Here is a 21,154-nt window from a genome sequence, read left to right on the forward strand (position 1 = left end):
ACTTTAGAGTCAGCAAAACAATTAAAATAGATTGTTATAGTCTAAGAAAAACACGTACTCAAAATACGATAACATTTAGCATGCTAGAAATGGGCTGATGGCTTTGAACTACGCCATATCTTTATGTTTTGCGACAAACGACAACTTTATAAAATCAGTGTAGCAACTTTTAAAAATCATCATATCGTTTACTTGGCAAATTCGAAGGACGAACTTGTCTTAGATTTCACCCATCTAAATCATATCATATTTGCACATAACAATATACCTACTTACTTCCCATTAAAGTATAAATTCTACAAATAAATAATACTCAACAATATTTAAAATAAAATGAGCCAAGAACGTTTATCGATAAAACCTGATAACATTGAAATCTTTTGTACAGCACTAAAGCCGCCATGTTTTGTGGCCAGATGACGTCACAGTGGCACGAAATTTTGGTTGACGTTTCATTTCCATAGGTTTCCTACTTCATTGGTATTATGCAACGGAAGTATCGAAAAAGAGAGAGAGAGCGATCGAGACCGATTGAGAGAGAATAAGACAGGGCAAACGTAGCATAACGCAACTAGCCATGGAGTGAGAATAGGGAGCAAGCAATTGAAAAAGATCGAGAGAAAAAGTGAGACAGAGCGAACGTCGTATCACGCACAGTGCCATGGAGCGAGAGGTGGGAGAGAGCTATAGTGAGAAAGATTGAACGAGAGAGAGAATAAGGGATATCGAGAAATAATACACGCTATATTGGTTTGTGTATTCGTTTACTAGTTAATTATTTTTAATACAGCGCCATCTATGAGATTTTTTAATACTAACGTGTGTATGAAACCTCTTGGAATTTCAATTTAGGATTATACGTGAAGTTAAAATATCAATTCACAGAGGGCGCTACCTCATACTATAAAAGATGATTTACCGTTATTTACTAATGACAATATTTTACATATAATATCACCCCCGATTACTCTCTTTAGACAATCCATACCCTGGGCCAGGAAGGTCAAGTACCTGGGCGTTACCCTGGATGCATCGATGACATTCCGCCCGCATACAAAATCAGTCCGTGACCGTGCCGCGTTTATTCTCGGTAGACTCTACCCCATGATCTGTAAGCGGAGTAAAATGTCCCTTCGGAACAAGGTGACACTTTACAAAACTTGCATAAGGCCCGTCATGACTTATGCGAGTGTGGTGTTCGCTCACGCGGTCCGCACACACATAGACACCCTCCAATCTCTACAATCCCGCTTTTGCAGGCTAGCCGTCGGAGCTCCGTGGTTCGTGAGGAACGTTGACCTACACGACGACCTGGGCCTCGAATCTATCCAGAAATACATGAAGTCAACGTCGGAACGGTACTTCGATAAGGCTATGCGTCATGATAATCGCCTTATCGTTGCCGCCGCTGACTACTCCCCGAATCCTGATCACGCAGAAGTCAGTCACCGTCGGCGCCCTAGACACGTCCTTACGGATCCATCAGATCCAATAACCTTTGCATTAGACGCCTTCAGCTCTAACACTAGGAGCAGGCTTAGGGACCTCGGTAACCGTACTCGTCGAACTCGTCAAAGAGTTCGCCGTGCAACCTAACCCATGAATCAGCTCGCTGAGTTTCTCGCCGGATCTTCTCAGCGGGTCGCGATTCCGATCCGGTAGTAGATTCATTCGCGAAGCAGCTACTCTTGAGCTGTTGGGTCTCCTTCGGAGGCGCTCGGGTAGCTGTTAGCAAATCCCACCCCTCCTGGCTGAGCCTTTGCTCGCCCACCTGTCCTGGTGAAACTGGAAAGGCCTCCGGGCCACCAGTAATCATTCAATCATAAAAAAAAAAAAAAAACATATAATATGTACTTAGACATTTAGGATAATTGTATTTTAATTTTTGAAGGTTTCACTTCTACCACGTGTGGATTGCACACATGTCTTTTTTTTTTATTGCTTAGATGGGTGGACGAGCTCACAGCCCACCTGGTGTTAAGTGGTTATTGGAGCCCATAGACATCCACAACGTAAATGCGCCACCCACCTTGAGATACAAGTTCTAAGGTCTCAAGTATAGTTACAACGGCTGCCCCACCCTTCAAACCGAAACGCATTACTGCTTCACGGCAGAAATAGGCAGACAATGATTTATAAAAAATATATAACAAAAATATGTTATTTTTTGTACGTTTTTACAAAGTTAAGTCGTACACTGCGTGCAGTTCTAATTTGTACGTTATTACAAAGCTAAGACGTACACTGTGTGCATTACTAATAAAAATCTTACGTTACGGACGTTTTTTCCCGGTTAGGGTACCCCTCCGCATCGTCCCATAAAGGAACTTCGTTCCAACAAGAATGTAAATTAAAATAAGACTGGACCTAAAATTCTTAGTTACCAGGTCATAAAATCCCTTTGAAAAAATATTAACACGCTGGGACGAGACGGGAGGTTATAAACCTGACGAACGCCTCATTTGTTTACCAAATGACTACATAGTAAGTTTTTTTTATAAATATGTAAAATGAATGTGTACGTAACAGTAATATAATTTGAAAATCATCTACACAACAGTTTCTAACAATTTCTTTATTATTTTATTTTAATAACATAATTTTGTAATGTTTAGGGAGTGGGAGTATAATAACTACAAATAACTTTTCAAGCAATCATTTCAAAAGTACACATTGTGAAATATACTGGACGCATATATCTAGTCTGTGATGAAAATCCCAATCATGATACCGGTATCAATGCTTCGGCGAACTTTAGTCAATGGGACAATATACTCTGCTGCAGCACTTCGTTTTGCTTCGACTCAACCTGATAAACAAGTTTATTTCGATGTAACTGCTGACGGAGAGCCATTGGGACGTATAGTCATAAAATTGAACACGGATGAAGTACCGAAAACTGCTGAGAACTTTAGAGCTCTGTGTACTGGTGAAAAAGGTTTTGGGTACAAGGGTTCATCATTTCATAGAATAATACCAGACTTCATGTGTCAAGGTGGAGATTTTACCAATCACAACGGTACCGGCGGAAAGTCTATTTACGGGCGTACCTTCTCAGATGAGAATTTCAAATTAAAGCATACTGGGCCTGGAATTTTATCAATGGCGAATGCTGGACCGAATACAAATGGGTCTCAATTTTTTATAACCACAGTTCCGACTCCTTGGTTGGATAGAAAACATGTAGTATTTGGGTCTGTGGTTGAAGGTATGGATGTTGTGCAGAAAATGGAAAAACTTGGTTCTAAAAGTGGTAAACCAATAAAGAAAGTTGTCATCTCAGATTCAGGTGAGTTAGATTAAAGTTGTCTAGTTGTTAATTCTGGTATATCAAAGTATGTAAGAAAGAATTATTTAGACTTAATGTTTGTTATTGCTATTAAATGTAGAGAAAAATCATGTTTGTAGTTAAATAAAGTTATGTAGTTAAATAGTGTGTCATATTATTTTTTAGCCATTTTATTGATCATCCATATACCTAAAATATATTTTCAAATGTGTTTCAGTTTGTTGATTTCACAGGTTAATTTAACATCTGTACAAAAATTTATATCACTGATAAAATTTATATTTTTATTTGATCCATAGCTTGTGAACCTCAGAATGTGTGTCTACAAAATTTATAGCTTCTCTCGATGAGGACTATACCTTCTTTAAAATTACACCAATTAATAGTGTCTATAGATAAAAAAAGTGAGGATGCTGCAATATTGAATGTTTTGTAAATTTTTTAATTTAACTGATATTTGTTCTTCCTTTTCCTTTCATATATCCATTCAATAAATAAATAAAAAAGAGGTTCAGTCAATTTGGTATCATCATAAATGGTCTAGGGATTATGAAAAGCAATGTGGATTTGAAAGTTTTGCATTTTATTTAGCATCACTATATTACAAACATTCCTTTAAGCTCTTAAGATTTCAATATTGTAAATGTTACAGGCATTATCAATTGAAAATTCAATAGTGCTAATAGGATTGAGTTCTTACTGAATGTTGAGGAACAATATGTCTTATATTATAGTTACTATCTATAGTGACAGCTATGATCCGATTAATGCATTTCAATTGTGTGGGGTTAGAGCTCAGATCTTATATAATAATAATGTACTAAACTGATGAATAGTATATCTTGAAAGTATTTGTAATTAGCTTAATAAAGTTTAATGGGTTCTTATCACGATTTTTAGATTTAATAAGTTCATGAGTAAATGAATTTAATGATTTCATACAACAGTACGCAGCAGTTTGGGTCTGCCTCTGGCATTGCTGACATTATGAACGATGGTAACCACTCACTATCAGGTTGGCTGTATGTTAGTCTGCTTACAAGGACAATAAAGAAAGTTCCCAGTTTATTGGCGATGTTGCAAGCCCAAGTGGTAAACCAATACAGAAATTCACCTGAGGTTCAATTAGATCATGGGTAAAAAAATTGTTGGAAAATCATAAGAATCCGTTAAATAATAGTGCTTCTACTGTAGGTAGCTGAATAAGTTTGAGACAAATTGTTCATAAACAAACATTTCATTAAGTTGTATGGACTAGTACATTGTTACCTTTTGAATTCAGAATTACTTTCAAATTTTATCTTACATGCCATAGGTGATTATCATGAAGAACTAATTTTGAAGAGTGCAGATTGACAGAGTAGAAACTTACATATTATTAAAGATTAATAAAATATGCTACAATAAAGTAAACTTCAATAAAATAAGAATGCAATTTTAATTTATTCACTAAATGCAACAAATTATTTTAGAAGTTGTTAACATCGTACTTATCTGTGTGATTGACATAACAACATTCATTTACATACACCTAAGTCAGTATCACTATCAAGTCTTAAGACCTATTGTAGTAAGGCATTTTAGGTAAAACACTCTTTTTTCCATATGAAACTATAACCTCTCTTAACATATATGTGACAAAATTTACACAGACAACATCTCTCTTGTCTTTTTTAATTAAATATATCTCTGATATATATTTCTTAATACTATATTGCTTCATATTAGTGTTTACATTGCTATTAAAATAAATTTATATAATTTTAATTGATTTCTAGTACCAAAGGAGTAGCCTGACAATTGACACCTTTTTTAATACATCAATTTTAAGAAATAACTAAAAAAGATGCTTGTATTTCATATTTTTATGTTCTATATGTAACCAGTATAACAGACATGATATGCAAAATATTGTTTATGCTGCTGTTCAAGACAACTTATTGTAGTGGATGGTAGGTAATAATAAAAAAATGGTAAATATGAACACATGACATAGTGACAACAAATTCTGGAAATCTAAAATATGAAAAGCTAAGAACTTTTACATATTTTGTAAATGTATCGGTCACTTAAATTTTGTCGTTTCAAAATCCATAAACCATTATACACATTTTTTTTTTTTGAATGGGCGGACAAGTTAATGGAGCATCTGATGTAAATAGTTTACTGGAGCCCTTTGACAATACACTGAATAGCAATGGACCGTTTGATACATTCGGTTGAAGTCTCAGTTGTGTAGGAGTAATGCCTATTCTGCTGTGAGATAGCATTTGTTACAAAATTTGAATGTGACATATTATTATGGCAACATATATCCTTGATCCTTAATAGGAATGTCAGAGTAAGTCAAAATACAATACAATTAAAAAATGTTCAAGTATATATGCATTCCATTTAAACTTTGAAATTTATAGCAAAATAAGGCATAAATGGCATTGGTTCAGTGATCCCACTGCTCTCAAGACATACCTATTTCTAAAATTTTTTGTTAGAATTAAAAATTATTTCATATCACAATATTGCGGTCTACTAATAATTTGTGGCATATTACAGACAACCTTTACAATTAAAAATTTTACTGTGATATTCACATCAGTCTACTTTAAGTGATATTTTTTCTTTCTATAGTAACATCTACATAGTTGTGATTTATTTTCAATAATATGATCATGCAAACATTTATTAAAATAGGAATTATTATTCTAGACATATTTCAATTGGTTTAACTACAGAGCACTGAAATACAAAGTAGTCACAATGGTATATTAAAATAAAAATGATTCAACTTTAATTTTCTAAAATCACTAAATGTTTTAAAAGTTTTTTAATAACTTCCACGGATTTAATTGAGAAGATCTGTTTTAAAAAGTATTAAGTACAGTAATTTGATGCTAAAAATTGCTGCCATGGCTAATAATAAACACAATTAGTGTGTTTGATCACATCAATGCAGTTTTTTTCTTCTAAATATATATTTAACTTCAAAACGTTTTTCATTGAAATATAAGAAAACAATATAACACGACCCATTAGGATATGATTTGAAATCACTCATTTATTTATCTAAGTAGTCAAAATAAAATTAGTCTACAGAAGCTGAATTTTACTATTTTGCATTACGAGGTCAAGCCATAAAGCGACCAGCAAAGCTTCCTCATGGAGCTTCGACGCCGTTTGAGATTCCTTCCGCGACGCAATCGTCACTCGCGGTTGACTCACACGCGGGGTTCTAGAGGCGCGGATGCCAGGTGATCGACGCTACGTCCTTTTTGTATCTGAAGGCTGAGTTCATTTGGCTCCATTGTGATGTGATGTGACGAAGTCCGTTTGTGTTTCGATTCTGGCGGCTTGATGTCCCTCGAACTCGTTCGCCGGTGGCGCAATACGCCCCCGCTCTCTATCAGCCGCTTGCTCTCCTCGTCGGCACACTTGGCGAGCGGCAGCACGTTCAGATCGAGGCTTTCGACGCTGCGGAGCGCCAGCTGCCTCAGCTGGTCGAGGCTGAGATCGCGTGAGTCCGATCGCGAGTGCACCTTGAAGTCGCGCGATCCGTTTCGCGAGTGTCCGGGGAAGTCCCGCGAGGCTGAGCGCGGGAACGCTCGCTCGGACTCGTCGAGCGACCGCTGGCGGGTGCGCGGCTCCAGCTGGATGGTCTTGGAGTCGTTGCGGAGATGGCGCGACGCGACCAGGACGCGCGAGTTCTTGTACTGCGAGTCGACGCGCTGCAGGCTCTCGGCCGCGGCCGGCTCCAGCGGCGTGCTGCTCGCCGAGCTCAGTCCTGACGTCACGCCTGACCGGAACCCGCTCGCGTTCTCCGCCGACGGCAACTCCTCGAATACTGTAACGAAATCAGGTTGAATGCTGCGGTCACGGAGACACCCCGCTGAGATATTGTGAAGAGTGTGATTTCTCTAGACTCACGTTTGTCGAGGCTGATGATTGAACCGGCGATGTCTTTGTGAGGATCGAGCGGTGCGGCGGTCTCGAGATTTTTCCTTCTTCTAACCAACCACCAGTCTGCTAGGAAGATGCCTAAAGCTACGATTTTTATTCCTCCACACAAGCCTACATACCTACAATATTAAGATTAGGTTAATTATAACAGGTGATCAGTCTTCTAAAGCATTCACAGAATATATGTAGATAATTTTCAAATTCGAATTCCATTAGATCTTAGCATATTTATGGTGAATGAGTCGTACAGGCTTGCATAAAGTATAAAAAAAAAAACTATACCTGTATCGGAATTGCTCGATATCGTACAACAGGCAACGTCCGCCTTTCTCGCCGCTGCATGATTGTTTCCACAGAATACACGTGGAGTCGATGAGATTACCGAAAAGTATTGGGGCCGGTATGTATCCAAACAAACGGAATATCACAAACTGCATACCGAGAGCAAACGAACGTTCTTCTTCACTCACAGATCTGGAACAATCAAAACAATTGTCTAAAGTTCGTAATCACGACGATTGCGAAGTTTAAGAAAGCGTAAAAAAAATTATGAAAATAATAAACGCGAAATATATCGAGGGAGGAAAGTCTATTTGGCGTAAGTGACATTACGCTTAATACGATACATTTATCATTATAATAATTAAGGGTCCGTTTTATTTGGTATTAACATCAACAATTCGATGTTTTTAACTGAACTTCAATTACGTTTACCCCATTCTAATAGCTGAAGAAGTTTTTTTAATCATATTTTTTACAAAAATTTAAGCTTTAAATGGCTCTCCTATAAAATTGTAAAAATGTCGCATAAACCAATTAGCCTTCGATATAAAGCGATAAAATTTGATTGCCAGTCATTGTCTTTAAACAGACTATGGTTACATTACAAATAATAATGTTATGTGTAATGAATGAAAGAATTATTTACAGCAGAAATATTATGATCTTATTGTCGTCTGGTTCTTCTAATCATCAGGCCATGGACGATTAAGAATAGATGCGATCTCACATTTTGTCGAGCTGCTGTCGTCAGGATTGAGCTCCGTGAGCTCACCTACTGGTTAAGGCGACGCTGAAACAGCCTTTCAAGGCTATCAGCATAGGTAGGAAAAAGAAAGAAGGATAATTGCTCATGCTGGATCTGAAAATGGTTTTGTTGAGAATGCTCTATTCATTTTTAAGTCCCAGTCAAAGTCATCAGATTATCATGACGATATGAACTCCGGTAATTTTCTAAAGTAGATGACTGAAAAGGTAATCCCAAATTTGCCTGAAAAGTCACTTGTGATTATGGACAATGCTTCATACCACTGCACACAGCTAAACAAAGTGCCAACAATGGCAAAGCTAAAAAGTGAAATGCAACAGTGGTTGCATGAAAAAAATATATAAATTCAGCTAGGTATGAAAAAAAAACGTGTGTCACTCGGGAACTGTCGCAGTAAAGCTATTGCATAGCATTTTTTATCAACTTATGCAATTATAATTAGACAATGATAATTAAATATTAAAACAATAATAAAACAAGATCACGCTATATTAAACATTAATAAAAGCAAAACCTTAACTGTCCCCTTTACACGCATAAACTAGACCGCGCGAGAGAGAGATGGGCAGACTTTTCATGATGCGCATGCAGTGTGACGACACAAGCGCAACGTGTGAATGTGTTGAACGCGAGCTACATGGTAGGCGGAGTGAGGGGTGCAAGGTTTTTTTCGTTACGGAATTTCATGATAAAGGCTATGCAATAGCTTAAAAAAAATCGAGCTGCTATTTACCTGAGTACGATCATGAGGAGCGGCATCTGCGTAACGGCCACAACGAACGTCATGAAGAAGAGCAGCACGAGGAAGGGGAAGATGGTGGTGCAGGGGGGGTTGCAGGGGCCGGCCGTGGCCACGGGCACGATGGTGACGTCACTGTATTGCGCGCGCGAGTCCGAGCGCAGCGCCGCCGCCACCACGCCGCCGCCGCCCATACTGTTCTCGTGCACGCCTGGAACCGACACCCATAATACGCGTTAACTAACAAAAGCGTAATAAAATAAGTATATAAAATATAATAAAATTAGTATCTGTAAAAGTGCATAAATGTGGGAAAATGAAACAAAGCCGCTGGACGTTGCTTGTCGGGATCCTCCAAAAAGTCTCAGTAAATAACCACCATTTTACTGAGGTATATTTCATCCCATATCATTTAATTTCATGCCAATTGATTAAGTTTCCTTCGTTTTTTATTATTCATAAACAGTACATAGTTAACATGGAGAATTATAAAAATCTTATTACTTGACGCTAGCTAATGCACAAACCGTGCCGGAGCCAAAATTAAGGAAGAAGACACACGTCATATCTATCGATTTTATTTAACATTAACGAAACTGATTTGATAAGACATTATCATGCTATAGGAACCATACATTGGACAATTGTAGACAGGCCATTACATAGCTCAGTTGATGATTATCGTCGCTCATTAACGTCCGCAATGCCAGACGAAGAGTTAAGCCACTGCCTATAGTTACTCTCCGCAAGCCTCGTTTGAAGAAGGACATGTCATAGCGCTCAGAAAACAGCGTGGAGGGAAATTCATTCCAAAACCGGATGGTAGGTGCCAGAATACAGAAAAGTTATCTGAAATCGCGCTATGCACATCTATTGTAATATTATCGATATTTTTTTGAATATAATCGTTGAAGTATAATAATTCTCATTTCATTTATTAACAAGCTTAAATACGATAACGAGGTTATCTGTTGAAGTGAGAAGTACCTAGTTTCCAGTTTAAAAATTACTAAATATACGTGATTACTGTCGTAGGTGACCCGAGCAACAATCGGTGCTTGTACACATGAAAGGTTGAAGATAATATCGATTAAGCGTATCATCTCTACCAACTGTCGACGCGGGTCATTCGTCGAAGAATGAAAAATGTATAAAAATTTATTACAGTCGAATGATTGCAGGCTGCAATATTTATTAACTTCTTCTTCTTTGTCTCCAGCTTATTCCACTAGGCGGGGTCGGCAGAGTGACTTTTGCTATACCATCCTTTTCTATCAGCCGTCATCTCAAGACTCACTTCTCTCACTCTCATATCGTCATTCACACACTCCTGCTCACTACCTTGCGCTACAATTTCCATACATCTCATAAGCACATGCATTTCATCTCTACGCATCACACGTCCATACCACGCTAACCGCATTACTTATTAATATTTAAAAAAAAAGTTTTGATTTACGTTGTCCATTCAAACAATGTCAATGTTGATATTTTCGAGACAGCACAACTTGTGAGTCGTAACATAAATTTTATCGCGAACCCTCTAAGAGAGCGGTAAATTACCCCAAATGGAGTAAAATTAAATTTTGGGGGGTAAAAATGAAGCTTTTGTGAGTAAAAAGTATATATTAAAGTGAAACTTCTTTAGCATCGTTAAATTTTTAGTTATTATTTTCTTTTCAAAATTTTCATGGGGTCTATAATATGAAAGATACTAAAAAGAAGCGATTTCGTTTTTTTCTTGTTCTTCGCCATGGGGTAATATCAACTTACACAAAAATATTTTGGGGTAATAAATAAAAAAGTTCCCCGAACGCTGCTCTAAGACTATACTGACGAACTAAGACCATGATGTCGTTTTTGCCCGACATGCCCTAAATCGTGAGTGATTGTAAAGCTCTAGAATTATTCGTACATGCGCAGTTGGTGAAATTGGACCGATGCGAGGAGAACTTGGCGCATCCGGCGTGACAGGGCGAGAAGTACGTGAGGCCGTTGTTCCCGCAGACCGGTTCCATGTCCGTCTCCGTGCACAGGCAGTTTAAATTGCACGCGGCCGTCAGATTCACTTTGAAAGGTTCCAGATTACTGTAAGAAACAAAAAAAAAAGTGCTGCCTCTAATTTTCATGTTCCTAGCCACTATAGAGACTATAGACTCTATATAGTATAAAGTAATTCATATGCAAACATTTGTATTAAGAAAACGTATTCGCAAAAATTTAAATTTACAGTCCGTTTTGCTTTATCGACGGTTTTGTTAAAAAAAAAAAAATTTCTGTACAGTCTAGCCTACTCAGTTTCTCGCTGGATCTTCTCAGTGGGTCGCGTTTCCGATCCGGTGGTAGATTCTGCGAAGCACTGCTCTTACTAGGGTCAGTGTTAGCAACATTCCGGTTTGAGCCCCAAGAGCTCACCTACACGCTAGGGTAACGCTATTAGCATAGGTAGGAAAAAAAGTACAATCCTACCTGTTGTTGGTGTAAGGAATTGTAGTTCCCGCCATCTTAATGTTGTCGCAGCCCAAGAAGAACAGTAGCGCGTAACAAGAGAGACAAATGATGTTTGATATGAGCACAAACTGTACGGCGCCCTTGGGTCGCAACTCCAAACGTTTCAGTAAACATCCGCCCATAAAGATTCCTATGCACGCACCCGGTATGGCGACGGAGCCTACGAATGAAACAAAATCTTCAGTTTCGGAATAACCCAATAAATTTTAATAATATGTATATCGAGAGGTGAAAAGTTATTTGGTTTAAGCAATATTTCGGTTAATACGCAACATTTATCTTTGTAATTAAAGGTCTGTTTTATTTTGGTATTTGTATCAACAATTCGATGTTTTTAATTAAACGTCAATTAAGTTTACCAAAATCAAATAACTGAAGAAGTTTTTTTTTATCTTGTTTTTTTTCCAAAATTTAAACTTTAAATTGCTCTTCCGTAGAGTTGCAAAAACGTCGCTTAAACCAAACAGCCTTTTACCCCTCGATACGATACATATTATAAGATACACAAAAAAGAGGTGATCGAAAAGTAATAAGCAATGTAAGGTGAATTGTGAGTCAGCTGATGCGTGATCTATGTCCACTGCGAACACTTGTAATAACAATTTTTTGTTTCTTACTATTTGTGCTTCTAAAAGCCTCTTTACACCCTAAGCGTCGCGTCATACATTGATGGCTATGATTGGCCAGCGGTGACGTGATATCGCACGAACCAATGAGAAATCAGGGAACGCAACAGAGACATCAAACGTCAAATTTAAAAAAATAATACATTGAGAAAAAAGATAGACGCGCATGCTAATTTACCTATATTTGTAAAATAATTAAAAACAACTTAATTAGTATTTGAAGAAGTGAACGCATTTATTAATTCTCCTGGCCACCTCAAGATACCTCTAAGAAATAGACGCAACACCTATTTAATTCAAGTCAAGTAATTTCAAATTGAAGTGTTCGAATCACTTACCGGTAAAAACACTGGCTTGACTTTTGCCGAGGCTGAACTGCGTTTCTAAATATTTGGGCAAGAAGACGACGAAACCAGACACTATCATGAGTTCCATGCAAGCACCGAGACACGTGACAACGTATACGGGGTTCTTTAGCAGCCTCCACATCGACACCGGTATATCTGGAAAATGTTCAACACTGTTTAGTTATTTGGAGCACATCTATCTATGATTATATTTCTAGAATTTACCTGCTATTCGCATCAATGTAGAATCCATTGCGGTGACCTCACAAAAAGACTACGAACGCTGAGGTACCGGACGAATTTAATCAGAAGTTAATAGGAGGCTTATGAATTTAAGGTGGTGGTATAGGACCTCTTCTGAGTCCGCACGGGTAGGTACCACCACCCCACCTATTTCTGCCGTGAAGCAGTAATGCGCTTCGGTTTGAAGGGTGGGGCAGCCGTTGTGACTATACTGAGACCTTAGAACTATATCTCAAGGTGTGTGGCGCATTTACGTTGTAGATGTCTATGGGCTCCAGTAACCACTTAACATCAGGTGGGCTGTGAGCTCGTCCACACATCTAAGCAATAAAAAAAAAAAACTACGAACGATGAGGTACCGGACGGAAGATCCGGCGAGAGACTCAACGGGCTGATGTTTAGGTTAGGTTGTATGTCGAACTCTGTGCCGAGTTCGACAAGCACGGTCACCGGGATCTTTACTAATGTTAGAGCGGAAGGCGTCAATATTTTTAGCCTGACTCCCATCATCCATCTTGGATTCGGGGCCACATAATAGTCAGGGGTACGGCACTCCGAAGTGGCCAAGTTGTTATGAATAATAAATACCGGTTATTTAAAACCATCGACAAATGTCATCCATACTTCAGAAGGCGCCGTGTGTTATATCATTCGTGGTGATGCTATGTTGTGGTTCCAACGTATGTAGGTATATACTTAACGTGGGTTCACGAACTTTGTTATTGTTGTTTCACGATAAGCATTATTGCGTTGTGAAATAAAATCATCCAATTTTTATAATATAAACTTGCGTAATTGCGTTGCAAGATGTGACGTCACGCGTCAAAGTTTTAAAGTCACGTACCTAACTACAATATCTTTAGTTTGAAAATATAATAATAATGTCAGTGTATTGTTAGACAAAACGTAGAAGACATGTTTTTTTTTTACGTGGTTTTCCATTATTGTTGAATATTACAATGATCAGCGATTTGTAATGATTTCCGTGAAGACTCTGCACTTTATGTACGTGACACTTGAGGCAACGTACGATGTTTATTATTATTATTATTATTAAATCGTTTTGCTTTACGAATCGTTTCGAATCAAGTTCAAGCGAATCGAGTTTCATAGCTGTCATCGTTGAATACACATTGGAGTCCGTTTTCATTGGAATCCGTTTACCAGGCTATAGGTGTTATCAACTGAACGCCACTAAGCACAGTTTGGTAAAAAAAAACCATCTAGATAGTTTATAAAAACATCTTGATACTTCTACCGGATTGTTGTCTGCGAGTTGTGAAGCGAGCGGAATCCAATAATAAGGTTTAATAAAAACATTGTTTTCATAGTGTCGTAAAAAAACTTTCGATTTCGTGAGTGTGTATATTGTCGACGCGAGCTATCGAGTTAAAGTGGTAACACCAAAATAGAACCAGAAAGAAGTTAGATATAATTACACATTATATATATCTTCACATATAATTACACAGTTTACCCGTGAACATGACGTTTGCAAAAGCTCAAAAATATCAAACTAAAATCGTAGGAAGAATACGTTAAATATTACTTTAGGTAGGTCAGTTTAGGTTATCAGACGACATAAGGGTTAATTATTCTCTTGCAACTTTCGTTGTTTAATTTTTCTCTAAATCGCTGTTATTCATATAATACTAATTACCTAAATAACACATGGTCTCTTCAAGAATTTGATAAGGTCAACAAAAACAATACCTGCGAATAATTTCTATGTATTCTATTCTAATTGCAAAATTCTGATGAAGCCTTACAAGCTAGTAGGTAGGTATGACTGTAATATATAATCCGTAGTCACTCTTTGAATATGGCATTACAATATTTCAAATATACATATTTATGCATATTATAGTGTCTAGTTACATAAACGCACCTTTTATGTCTTTCCCATAGCCGGAGTCCTTAATATCGGTTTGTGGTTTGGGCGGTGGTTTAGAAGTCGACGCACCGCTAGCGGCGGCCGCTTTCTCTACAAGTCTGATTTTCTCTTTTTCTCGAACCAAGACTTTTGGGAAAGAGAAGAACGGAACCGCGACGAGAATCAGAAGTAAGCCACAGAGTAGGAAACCGCCCCACCACATTCCGACCCAACGATGGTCACCGGGACCTGAAATCAAGAAAATCAAACATGTATATAGGTATTCACAGTTACGGATATTTCGATGGCAAACGGATAATATTTATCGAACCATTTAAAATCTTACCAATCGATATAATAGCGCCGGAAAACGAATCCATATGAAAAGATAATAAGTAGGCACCAAGCAAAAAGCCGAGGACAGGGCCGAAAGCAGCCATGCTGTACATGCATCCTGAAATTTTAAACTCACATAAATCTAATTGGAAATAAACATAGCCTGCTCGTCTATTTTAGCATTTCATAGTTTTATAGAAAGAAAAAAAAAACGTGTTCAGCGACGTTAATAACATTACGAATCGAAAACTGGGGCATTCTTTGTTTTGCACGGTTACGAGTAGCGTGAATTTCCCAGTTCATTTAATGCCAAATGAGTGATGGTCTGCCAAATTTTGAAATGTGCATAATATTTCGGATTTCCCTTTTTGACGTTTAAAATATTATGAAACATTTTTCATTCATCTAAATTTATAAACGTACGTTTCGCTTTTTTGTTTTTGTTTTAAAAAATTTGAACATTTTCAGTTATGATTGAAATACCTGATTGTTTCTTTTAAAGGGCCTCGAAGAACGGATTTTTGTTAAGTTGTTACGAACCGTATATACTTATTTGTGTGTATAAAACGCGCTTGAGAACGTTTTCAAAGTGAACCTGACTGACGGCGAACAAGAGGTACTTGACTTCGGGACTCGGCTATGCGAGTCTTGACATAATATAAGAGTCTTATTAAATCCACCTCGCTTCGACGGTCACTATCGCTTTCTTACTTTATTTCTTTTATTTTAAATATTTATATTACAGTTTCGTTTTATAGTTCGAAGTCTCAAACTCAATTAAGCAAAATTTCTTTAGTGTATCTTTTTTTTATTTGTCCAACAACACATAGGTTATTTGTGGTTGGTAAGTAAGTACCTATGGCAAATAATCTTTTTACTACTTGCGATCATTAGTGCCAATTATTGTATGCTTAATTTTGTGTACGTCAAAACAATGAATTGTAATAAACATCCATTTTCCTTAGAATTAGAATAGAGCGGTTAACATTGGTTTACAGTTAAAGCCAGAAATTGTGGCAATGGTGATATAAAAATAAAAATTTGAATAAAAAAAAGAAATTACAAATAAAAATGAACCGCTAAATACATTTGATCAAAGAAAGACAATGAAGAAATATTTTATGAGGACATCAAAATAATAGCAACGATCATAGTCATAACAGGAATATTGGACGAACGGCATTGGTCACAGATCAACGTTACTCACAGAGTGTATCTGAACCGTTAATTACGATACTCAAAATTGAAGACTAATCTAATCGTATTGCATTTGATTCATGACTGAGTCATATCATCATTATAAGCAAAAAAAATAATCGCCAATGTAACGACTATATATAGTTATTATATTATATATTTTATTCATATAGTATAACATTTTTTAAAGCTAATGAAGTTCTGTTTCGAGCTTTAATTTTATGAAAATCATAATGCGTTTTATAAAAATAATCACACCCTGTATTATTGCACAAACAAACGATACAACTAATATGGAACACGAAGTGAAATAAATGTAAACATTTTTTAACAATAAAATTTATTGATGTTTTGAAATTTTCGTACAAAAATTATGTTCAACTTTCATTAAATTCCTGCATATTCAAGTCAAGTAATACAGGTCACGTTCCCGGTACTTTAATTTAGTATACCACAAGAAATGAATTTGTTTTTATATATATAGTTTTCAATTGACTTTGATCAATGTTATGCTTGACTTTATTCAAGTCAATGACCGGGTGAATATCAAACAAAAAAAAAAACAGTTATCGGTCCAGATACCTGGTGAACACTTAACATAATTTCGAACAATATAAATAATTACGGTATCCATAATGTATGGTATGATAAATTTAAAAAATTTTAATGCACTAGAATGTATGATAATAAATTATTGAAAATGACATTTTTTATTTTTATTTCTTTAACATTGGCTCGATAGTAAAAATTATCTTTATGTACACCTATATACTTTAAATGTGACTGATTACATGTGAAATGTTTTTATTACATATTTGACATTGCATGAATAAGTAACAAATATTGCATGTGACGCTACACTCCGGTGCGTTCAACAATTTCTACAAGTTCAACAACCTGCCGTAACTATTCATTTAATGAACTCCTGCGGTTATTACAATATCATGCATCGCATTATATTCTACTAAAAAGCCCGTTGAGAGAGGAACGTTCCAATAAAAAATAGATTTTGTTCACTACTAACACATAGACTATAAAAGTTAACCAGCATAATAAGAAAATGGAACATTGTAAACGAATGCCAATCAATATATTTGATAGCAAGCAAACTTCAATATCATACCGATAAATCATCTTAAAGACGGGAAATTCATTATAGATAACAACGTTACTCTGATATTAATATTGAAATCGCGAGACCTATTTTACGATTTGTAGGCAAATAGCTCCTAGCGAACAAGAATAAACCTTTGCGTGTTGCTTTAATATATGTTTTTTTTAGTGAATCCTGTCGAGTATATGTAGCAAACGTCTAGCTATATTAAGTTCAGTGACTCCTGTGATGTCTGCGTTGTTAACGAGAGGGACGCGAGCATTACGAGTCTAACTCTGACGGAGTGACAATAAAGACAAACAATAAAAATACTGCGTTCTTATGCGACGGACGCGAGGGAGGTCGAAATGCGTCAACTTAAGACTTCTCTGGCACGAAGGTCACTTTTAGATTACGTTATAAAATTTGTTGTTATCGTTTTAATGAACTGTGAAAATAAAATGACTCACCGATATACATGCTAGAAGATTCAGGGCGTACGTGATCGTCGACGTAAGTTGTGCCAAGCGTCAGCAATGGCGATCCGCCGCAACCGAGCAATAGTTGTGCAACTATGAACACCATTACTGGCAAGAATGTGCTCGGAGTGCTCTGCAACAACAAATATGCTACATTCTTTCTTCTTCGTCGCTTTCTGGTGGTAGGACTTCTTGTGAGTCCGCACGGGTAGGACCACCACCCCGCCTACTTCTGCCGTGAAGTAGTAATGCGTTTCGGTTTGAAGGGTGGGGTAGCCGTTGTAACTATACCGAGACCTTATAACTTATATCTCAAGGTGGGTGGCGCATTTACGTTGTAGATGTCTATGGGTTCCAGTAACCACTTACACCAGGTGAGCTGTGAGCTCGTCTACCCAGCTAAGCAATAAATAAAAAAAATCTTCATTGCTGAAGGTCGTGTCCCTGAAACTTGACCGTGGCCTGTCTCATGAGCTGTTTCCACCTCGTCCGGTCCTCAGCTTCTCGAATGGCGGTTGCGACTGTCAGCCCAGTTAGGGCGGTTATTTGATCACACCAACGGCTAGGTAATCGGCCGCGGGGTCTCTTTCCTCCTACTTTGCCCATCACAATCACTTTGTCCAAGTTATCTGACTGTCGGCGGGCTACATGCTAATTATCGTAAAAAAAAAAAAACAGATCACCGTGAGGTACAAATACAACATTACCTTAATACAGTTATCTGGTCTCAAATTGTTTGGCGGTAGGCCTTGTACTGATAAACGTCCGACCATGTCTTGGTCGAGGGCATGTGTTAGCCGACAGATGTTTTCTTCCGATTGATTGTTTGCCAAAGTTTCGCTATTGACTTCCGCAATAAAGTGCGGAACTACAAACACCAACGACCCGATACCCATTATTACAGCACCTAAAATGAAAGATATTGGCCATTAATATGATTTTATTATAGTGACGTGTAAACTGCTGGATATAGCGTATAAGGCTTACCAACTGCTATCCAAACTGGAATGTGTCGTCTACTACCAAGATATGAAACGAAAATCACTGTTATGACGTTTCCTATCTCGTAGCTACTCGCGATTAATCCAGAAAGACTCGAAGGGATTTCGAATCTTTTTTCAATAGTTGTGATCACAGAGTTAATGTAGCCGGAACTCAACGCCTGTTGAAGCGTCACAAGAAAAGAAAGAAAGAACACAAACACCTGCAAAAGAAATTATTTTAAGATATAGTATAGACCAACCATAAATTTGTAAAGAATTTATTGATTGTACATTTCTTACTTTTATACTAGAAAATCTCTGAATGAGTAGCGGCCTCCAAGACAAGATACCGCAATCTCTTGCGTCATGAGGAATGTCCAGTATTTCTGGAAATATTTGTCGGGGTTTTTCTCTTTCTTTTTCGCGATCCCTGTAACAAACCCATTACTTTTTATCTCATATTAACGCTCTATGTTATTTTAATAGAAAATGAATCAATTTATTAATCACCTGTCGCATATACCAGCGGAGGGGTTCCGGCTGTGACATTTGATAGATTCCCGTGGTGGATGCGAGGGTAGAGGTGGCGTAATCGGCCTAGCAACCTTTTCGCCATCTATGCCAACTGATTCGGCGTATAGTCCTGTCATAGCGTACATTGACTCTTGCCTCCTGTGTGATAAATTATAATATTGACGTTTATTTAATGTTTACTCCTTCAATACTTACTTCTCTTAGATGAATATATTTCATATAATGTGTGTGATTTATCAATCCGTTAACCTAACATTCGATAAAATTGTTATTTTTTTTATAAAATTATGTATAATTTATACAAATTAAATAATTTCTGTTATTAAGTATACTCGTAAGTAGGTACAGGCTATAGCTGAAATTTGACCAATGGAACGTGTATTTATACTATTTATATATTTTTATTGACGTAATAACATCCCACATATTTTTATACACGTTACTGTCATTTAAATTATCTCCTTTTATAGCATATTCTAAAATAGGTGCATTATTTTTCATTGTTTAATTCACGGTTTCATATGACGATAAATTATCACCTCTGTAACAAGTGCTTCAGTTGTTCAGCTGAATTCTTCTGCATGGCGTATGACTGATCAACAATTTAGTTAGAGGCAACACGTTTACACAACCATTTACTTAACTCGGTCAATTGCTCAACCGATCAACACCACATTTTAATCGCTAAAATGCTTAACGATTTCGATTTTAAGAGAAAATGAATTCACCGTTGTAAGTAAATATTACACACATACATGACTAAAGCTTTGTCTACGGTGAATGATATCAGAGTAACGCACGATTAGGTATGAATATGGGCCACAGCTGTGTCTGTTGTTATCTGCGATAGAACGCACGCTTATCAACAATGTTCCGAATCGTGTGTATTTTGTCCTGCTCAGGCGATCACCAGCAAAGATCGTTGTTAAATATAAAATTAAACATTTTTATGCACGGTAGGTATACGATGAGAGCATGTGTGTTTTCTTGCAGGAGATGCCGCGCTATAAATAAACAATCTTTTTTCAGATTTCGATTAGTCCCGAACTACTTTTACAGTTTCGTTGCAGCAATAACGAATCGATTAATAGTTCGATTGATTCATTGTGAAACTTTCTATTTAATTGCATCTTTGAAATCCTCGATGGTTGACTTTGTTTAGCATCATAAAAACATAGATAATAGGTAATAAAAATAAGTCTAAAATGTATATTTTATCTGTTGATAAGTAAGTTTATAGCTCTGAATCATCGAATGTGCCGCGTTATACTTATTTGCCTTAAATACACCTTATATAGCGTGTGGACAGGACTTGGCAATGTTCATACGCGTGAATTACATACATATTTATGGCAATCCGTTTATTGCTATGTATAATGATGGAGCGAGTGAATAAAATTAAAACTCCTAAGGTTTCAGCGTCAGGTGATCAACGCAATGCGGTCTGTTTCACAACGCGTCCTACTGCACATCGTTATAATTTCGTTGATCCGAATTAAACAATCCATTTGTCTGATGATATTTACCAGTATTTTTTTAAATATTGAAATCTCTCATATTTTTTTAAATTTCTATTTCTGAGCTGGGTAGATGAGCTCGCGGCCCTGGTGTTAATTTGTCACCAGAGCCCGTAGACATTAACCACGTCAATGTCGCCACCATCTTGAGACATGAGTTCTAAGTCTCCGTTTTTAGAGTATAATGGCTTCTCCAGTTTTTAAACCGAAATACATTACTGCTTCACGGCAGAAATAGGCCGAGTGGTGAAACCTACCCGTGCGGGCTGACGAGACGCTCTACCACCAGTAAAAATAGTTCCTGACACCTCAATCGAGTTTAAAAATGCATAACAAAGGAAAACAATAACATTATTTCAATGCAGTTTGAGGCCGCGACGCTAAT

At 37.1% G+C, this 21,154-nt stretch overlaps 2 protein-coding genes across 7 annotated transcripts in view; one reads left to right on the plus strand and one right to left on the minus strand.

The window, feature by feature from the left end:
• The first annotated feature begins 2,223 nt into the window (after positions 1-2,223).
• On the plus strand, positions 2,224-4,719 carry LOC692862 (peptidyl-prolyl cis-trans isomerase). Of its 3 annotated transcripts, none has more exons than XM_021350506.3 (3): positions 2,224-2,484; positions 2,616-3,289; positions 4,605-4,719. In XM_021350506.3, the coding sequence occupies exons 2-3, from the start codon at positions 2,710-2,712 to the stop codon at positions 4,643-4,645; spliced, it is 621 nt and encodes a 206-aa protein (XP_021206181.1). In that variant the 5' UTR covers positions 2,224-2,484; positions 2,616-2,709; the 3' UTR covers positions 4,646-4,719. The 3 variants fall into 3 exon arrangements, with proteins under 3 accessions (XP_021206181.1, XP_021206182.1, NP_001040172.1); XM_021350507.2 differs by lacking the exon at positions 4,605-4,719 and adding an exon at positions 3,589-3,797; NM_001046707.1 differs by lacking the exon at positions 4,605-4,719 and having other exon boundaries at positions 2,353-2,484; positions 2,616-3,433.
• The window catches only part of LOC101735524 (solute carrier organic anion transporter family member 5A1), a 40,787-nt gene continuing 24,346 nt past the window's right edge, over positions 4,714-21,154 (minus strand). For 3 of the 4 annotated variants that reach the window (XM_062668735.1, XM_012693775.4, XM_062668736.1), the window contains 14 exons: positions 19,229-19,390; positions 19,019-19,148; positions 18,723-18,939; positions 18,443-18,642; positions 17,727-17,868; positions 14,977-15,084; positions 14,646-14,879; positions 12,506-12,670; positions 11,500-11,701; positions 10,946-11,118; positions 9,025-9,241; positions 7,526-7,717; positions 7,211-7,362; positions 4,714-7,127 (listed from right to left, as the gene is read on the minus strand). In XM_062668735.1, the coding sequence (XP_062524719.1) occupies positions 6,505-7,127; positions 7,211-7,362; positions 7,526-7,717; positions 9,025-9,241; positions 10,946-11,118; positions 11,500-11,701; positions 12,506-12,670; positions 14,646-14,879; positions 14,977-15,084; positions 17,727-17,868; positions 18,443-18,642; positions 18,723-18,939; positions 19,019-19,148; positions 19,229-19,390 (2,917 nt within the window). In that variant the 3' untranslated portion in view covers positions 4,714-6,504. Of the gene's footprint in view, positions 7,128-7,210; positions 7,363-7,525; positions 7,718-9,024; positions 9,242-10,945; positions 11,119-11,499; positions 11,702-12,505; positions 12,671-14,645; positions 14,880-14,976; positions 15,085-17,726; positions 17,869-18,442; positions 18,643-18,722; positions 18,940-19,018; positions 19,149-19,228; positions 19,391-19,791; positions 20,064-21,154 lie in introns of those variants that run through there. The other variant, XM_038010873.2, reaches the window with a different exon arrangement.

This window comes from Bombyx mori, chromosome 5 (genome assembly GCF_030269925.1).
Source record: "Bombyx mori chromosome 5, ASM3026992v2".
In the NCBI taxonomy this organism is placed as follows: domain Eukaryota; kingdom Metazoa; phylum Arthropoda; class Insecta; order Lepidoptera; family Bombycidae; genus Bombyx; species Bombyx mori.

What these genes read in the sequence shown, in the direction of transcription:
- LOC692862 (XM_021350506.3), top strand. Translation starts at nt 2,710, where the DNA reads ATGAAAATCCCAATCATGATACCGGTATCAATGCTTCGGCGAACTTTA. An exon ending in AGTTGTCATCTCAGATTCAG is followed by an intron (nt 3,290 to 4,604) that starts GTGAGTTAGATT and finishes TACATGCCATAG; the next exon opens with GTGATTATCATGAAGAACTA.